Raw genomic sequence first — 5,655 nt, 5'->3', positions numbered from 1 at the left:
TTGTCTGTTGTTGATAATAATAAGCTTACCAGAAAGCTCTAGCAGCTGAGATACAAACCGGATCTGGAACAACTCTACCCTGGCTAATCATACTCTGAATTGCTGCCTCAAATGCTCTAGTGTTGGAGGAGGAAGCTTGACTAGGCAGGCTGGTGTAGTAAGCATTGGCTGCAGCAACACATGGTGAATCTGCAGGAATCCCAGAAGCTCCATTGGTGGTCAGTTCAGTGAACACTGCTTCAGCTGCTGCCAGATTAGATGTGCTATCAGTATTACCGGCAGCAAAGGAGTCAATGAAAGCTTCAGCTGCTTTCCAGCAAACAGGATCATATTCAAAACTAGATCCAGAGAAAGCTTGCTCAACAAACTTTATCATAGCTTTTCCATTGGCAACAGAGGGTTTGGTAGGTAAAGCTTGGTAAAATGCCTTGGTTGCAGCAGCACATGCAGGATCCCTTAGCTCCTTGCCTTCCGCAGAAAGCTGCTTTAGTGCACCAGAGAACCCCTTGGCAGCACTAATTCGAGCATCAGCCTCACTGGATCCCTTTAGTACTTCAGTAACAAATGCCCGTCCAGAAACGGCACAAGGGTTTCCTTCTTTCATGCCTTGCCAGTTATCCATGAATGCAATAGCAGCATCTAGAACTGGATTCTTTCCCTTAGACACAGCAGTCTTCCATGCATCTTCAGCTAGCTGACAAGGAGAACCAGGGGTTGGTTGAGATCCCTTGTTATATTCAGATCTGTAAACAGTCTCAGCAACTGCAGTAGCTGATTCAGTAGTTCCTCCATTTACAATCTCCTGAAGGAAGGAAAGACTACTCTTAGAGCAAATATCCTGGTCGTCAGAATTCTTCATATAAGCCAAAGCTGCTGCTGCACTAGCAGAGCTGTGAGGTCCAGCATCTATCTTTTTTAAGGCAGCAGAAGGATAGGAAGCAACAGAAGCTGCTGGATTAAATTGGAGAGCTGGGCCATAGTTCCTAAATTGTTGCGGAGCATAATACTTTGAAGTTATGTAGTTGGAGTAGTATGGTTTAGCATGTCCAGGATAGGAAGAGTACATATAGTTCTTATATTGGGGGGCAGTCAGGGAGGACCCCAGAACAACAAGCAACACCTAGAAATAAACCATATATTGGGATTTCTGGGAGCTTAATATTTCATTTTTTTACATTTTGCATCATATTTTTTATAGGTTTTTTAGACCTTCCAGCACCTTAACTATTAAGTTAGAAGTCAAGGATTATCAAAAAATAAGTACACCCTGAAAAGTTGGAATTTTGACACCAGGAAAGGGTTAAATTTTGTCACCAGATTTTTCCCAGTAAAAATGTAAAGATTAGTAAGAAAGCTTATCCATCATACTGTCAATACAGGGGTTTCCATTTTTCTTGATTTGAAAAATCTTAAAACTGAATTTTTATTTTGGCTTAATGAGATATATGCACTATAACAACTATAAACCATTGAAAATTACTTAGCGTATTATTAAATTTCAATACAAAAAATCTTGGGAAGGAAGTTCCAACCTGTTGTTTGATTCAATAGTAGTTCGTGCCATGCTGAAAAATATGATGGAAATAGTTACTGCAATTAAAAATCGACCTCGACATGGGGAGAGTTCTAAAATGTCAATGTCAGTTTTGACCCCTAATGGTGGTTTGGAACTTTTTCCCACTGAAACTCATAGTTGTTCATATAATATTTTATGTCTGTGAATCAAATTTTCTAAAAGTCATAGGCTCATACAATTTATGCCGAAAACTGATGCTCAGTATCAGTTTTGGACAATTGACTATGTTTGGCATTTTCGTTCCTTAAAACCATAGTTTGTACTGCTGTATCCCAGGCCCCACAAAGATTTTCGCTAAACCGAAATCAAAATTTCTAACAGTTTACATTGACTTACCGCTAAGCTCTTCATAGTTAGCTACGCAAAGATAAACTGTAGAAATTAATTTTCTGGTCGCACCTTTATATAGAACATTTAACTCATGTCTAGCGACAATTAACAAATATGATTTCAAGCAAGTACACATGGCGTGTTTTTGAAGTTTCGGATAGTACCTTCTGAACGAGATCAGACTCTCAAAGATACGTTTTGAAGACGAGAATGTGCGTATTATTTAGACCCACCCTAATTCTGGGGGGGGGGTCATTTAATGTTATTTTGTGGATGCGAAGGGGGGAGAACATTTAATAATATTTGTGTGGATAAGAGAGTGTGGAGGGNCAGGGGGGGGCGTTAAATATTATTTGCGTGGATTAGAGCTCATAAGTCTAGCGACAGTTAAAAAGTATGATTTCAAGCAAGTACATGGCGTGTTTTTGAAGTTTCGGATAGTACCTTCTGAATGAGATATCCGACATATCTCACAACGTACGTTTTGTAGAAGAAAATGTGCGTATTAGACCCACCCTAATTCATTAAATGAGAGTGAAGAAGGGGGGTTAATGATTTGTGTGGATAAGGGAGGGGGCGTTTAATAATATTTGTGTGGATGAGAGAAGGGGGGGCATTTAATGATATTTGTTTGGATGAGAGGGAAGGGGGGGCATTTAATGATATTTTTGTGGATGAGAGGGGGTGGAGCATTCAATGATGTTTGTGTGGATTCAATGACATGTGTGTGGGGAAACTGAGACTGTAAAGACGACTTGAAACTCTTTAAATATGACAATCCTAAGTTAGGATTAAGTCATCTGATTTGATCTTTAAATGACTTAGTCATTGAATTGAAAAAGAAAAAAAGAAGTTTATAGTTGATGGAAATCACAAATATGAGTAAAAAACAGAATAAATTCTGTACAGTCAGTCTCTAAATTCTCATCCTTTTGGGGTTACCCTTTATTTGAATTTAATCCCGTTTTGCTCTATTATTTAACCAGGGGAGGAAGGCCAGCCACAACAATTTCTCGTCCGAGCCACATTTTAAAGTTTTGGATTCTTGAAGATGAATTTTTTAAAAATCTGGCCACGTTGTAGTAAATGCCCTACTCCATCAAAGTCTTTGAGACACGTTTCATTCCAGGTACAAACCAATCAGGAACTCACGGTTCAATGAATACCAAAGTCAATATCAATCCGGATACGACTCAGTTTGTATTAACAGGTATCTGTCTCGCAAGATACAACTCAATCCCTCTTGTTATGATTGACGAGGCATGGGTTTCGGGTTTCCAAAGCTCTTGTCTTCCAGTTTTCTTTCTCTGACTTCTGGTATATGATTCACTTCCTGTTCTGAACCAGACTTTCTGTTGTATTATGCTTCCCATGCTGAGATTTACTGCAAGATTCAACCCTTTTTACGTGTGTTTTACTTAAAGTAATGCTAAAAACTCTTCATTACTCAATAAGGCTTCAATCCTAGCTTTGTCTTCATTACTCAACAGCCTATCCATATAAACCCAATCTTTTGATCTCTCAACCAGAGTTTTCTCTTCATCACTCAACATGGTTTCCACTCTATCCAACCAATCTAGATAGATTAGGTCCTTTTTACGACATTAGATTAGAGCTTAAGTACAATTTCAAGTTACCCTCCATGTTAAGAGAGCAATGCCCGATCTAAAAAGGGTGTCCTTTAAATCGAAGATGCCCCTCTTTAAATGGAGGGTAGCTTGAACTTACGCTTACAGTCTCTTTAAAGGGCTGATTTTAATTAAAAAGGCAGAATTTGAGTTTTGTTTACGCTCCTTTGCTGGAAATAGAAATATATATAAATATTTGAATACATTTTCTATAACAAAGGGTTTTTGATACCGTTTAAAAAATATTTGAGCTTTATAAATAAATCAAGATGGTTTTCAAAAATAGCCATCTTGATATTTAAAACACTGAGTTCAGAAACGTTAAAATCATATAAAACCCCTTGAAAATTTATAAAATTATAAGTTTCTGGATCCTAGTTCTGTTACAGCTGACGAGCTTAAACATCTCAACCAATCTATCCTTCACCATCTCCTCAAAAGAAAGGTCCGTGTAGCTTCTACTTCAAAACTGGTTTTTATTTTGTCATTCTTTGGTCCATGTCAGTTATTTAAAATTAACTACAAAGGGCCGGAGCTTTTCGCCAGGGGCGAACGAGAGTATTTGTGTGGGGGGCACTTTTTTTGCCCTGCCCCCTTGGCAACATTGTGCCCCCCTTCAGTACCCCTTTTTTGACAAAAATATTGATACTTTTTTAACTATGTAAGCTATTCGATCATATACAGTATACACACTTCCATATAACAAGTATCAATAAATTATTTATGTAATTTTTCTAAGTGGACTCATCAGACACTTCCTCTTAATACCGTGGTGTAAGCTTCAATGGGTGAAAAATAAAGTTGTTCAAAACATCTATATTTTCATAGAAACGATACATATCATTATAAGTAATGCTATCAAATATATATTTACACTGAAGGCAGTATTGATTAAAGCTTTTTAAATAAAACTTTTTTAGCTAAGGGCTAAAGTAAGATTTTAAAGTATGTTTTATATGGGTGCCCACCCACCCTAGTACGCCGCCCCTGCTTCGCGCGTCCTCTCTCTAATCTTAGTTTTCTGTTTCTCATATTTCTGCAATTCTAATTCTTATTCGATATTAAATATTAAGATATGAAATGTAGTGGAATACCTTTGGAGCAATCTGAGGTTCTATTTGTTAACCTGATCGGTTCAGTCTTATTGACTTTTATTACATACTAGAAACAAACAAACATGATATACAGGGTTACCCACTAAGTATGAGATTTCAGATAGACTGTTAGGAATTTATATTGCAGAAATTTGTTTAGTTCTTAGAAAAATCATTAAAAAAAAAATCACCAAAATTCTACATCTAAGACAGAAGACTTAACCTAACCTGAGAAGAGTTTTCCAGGTCGTTCTCATCCTTTTCTAGGTAATCCTGTATAGTGTTTATAGAAAGTTCCAATTATTTAGGATATATACCAATCTACAAGTCCCCAAGAGCTGTCTAGGTTTCAGCAGATGTTAAAGGAAAAAGGAAGATTTGATATTGTTATTGATGGTCTCAATGTTGCTCTTACAAGAATACCTGGAAGTACCAACTTTAAACCTATCAGGTCATACAGTACATAAAGATTATAGAATGACCAACGAAAAGAAGTAGGGGTGTTGGGGCTCAGCCCCCCCCCCCCCCCTGGTTCAGTTAACTATGGTTTCCAGCGGGTTTTCAGGCCCAAACGGGTGCCGAGCCCCCCTGGCCCTGAAAAGATAACAAATTTAAGCCCCCCTTGGACATTTTTTTTAATGATCTTGAGATTGACCAAAATATTTTTGATATATGGGTTGGGAATTTCTTTTAAAAGGTTGGAAAAAACAATTATTATTGAGGAATTTAAAGAGGCCCTTCATTTTAAATACTGATTATTTAAAGGGACTGTAAAGGAAAAATGAAAGTGGGTATAGGCTGAAAGCTAATCACTTTAGCTCTTGATCGCGACCCATGAAAGTTTTATCTGATGTTCCTGTCTCAAGAAATTGATATAAAACTGTGTTAAAATTATACGAAAGTTCATATATGTAAAATTTAGAAAATCTTAAACTTAAATCACGTGACCAGAATTATCACCAATGGCAGAGCAGTATACTGGTCACGTGTCTCCGCCTGTATCACGTGACCACTTTACTGCACTGCC

At 37.4% G+C, this 5,655-nt stretch overlaps 1 protein-coding gene and 1 long non-coding RNA gene across 2 annotated transcripts; one reads left to right on the top strand and one right to left on the bottom strand.

The window, feature by feature from the left end:
* Window positions 1-25: 25 nt before the first annotated feature.
* On the bottom strand, window positions 26-2,003 carry LOC111703001 (uncharacterized). Its single transcript, XM_023474837.1, has 2 exons — window positions 1,913-2,003; window positions 26-1,120 (listed from the first exon to the last, which is right to left on the bottom strand). Exons 1-2 carry the CDS (start codon window positions 1,925-1,927, stop codon window positions 26-28), a joined length of 1,110 nt encoding a protein of 369 aa, XP_023330605.1. The 5' UTR covers window positions 1,928-2,003.
* Window positions 2,004-3,891: 1,888 nt separating this feature from the next.
* Window positions 3,892-4,993, top strand: LOC111703012 (uncharacterized). Its single transcript, XR_002765544.1, has 2 exons — window positions 3,892-3,979; window positions 4,937-4,993. It is a non-coding gene; the product is annotated as an uncharacterized LOC111703012 (long non-coding RNA).
* The last annotated feature ends 662 nt before the right edge of the window (window positions 4,994-5,655 follow it).

Source organism: Eurytemora carolleeae, unplaced genomic scaffold (assembly GCF_000591075.1).
Source record: "Eurytemora carolleeae unplaced genomic scaffold, Eaff_2.0 scaffold417, whole genome shotgun sequence".
Classification (NCBI taxonomy): domain Eukaryota; kingdom Metazoa; phylum Arthropoda; class Copepoda; order Calanoida; family Temoridae; genus Eurytemora; species Eurytemora carolleeae.
The sequence above is the reverse complement of the archived record's forward strand: the minus strand, read 5'-3'. Positions and strand labels throughout refer to the sequence as shown.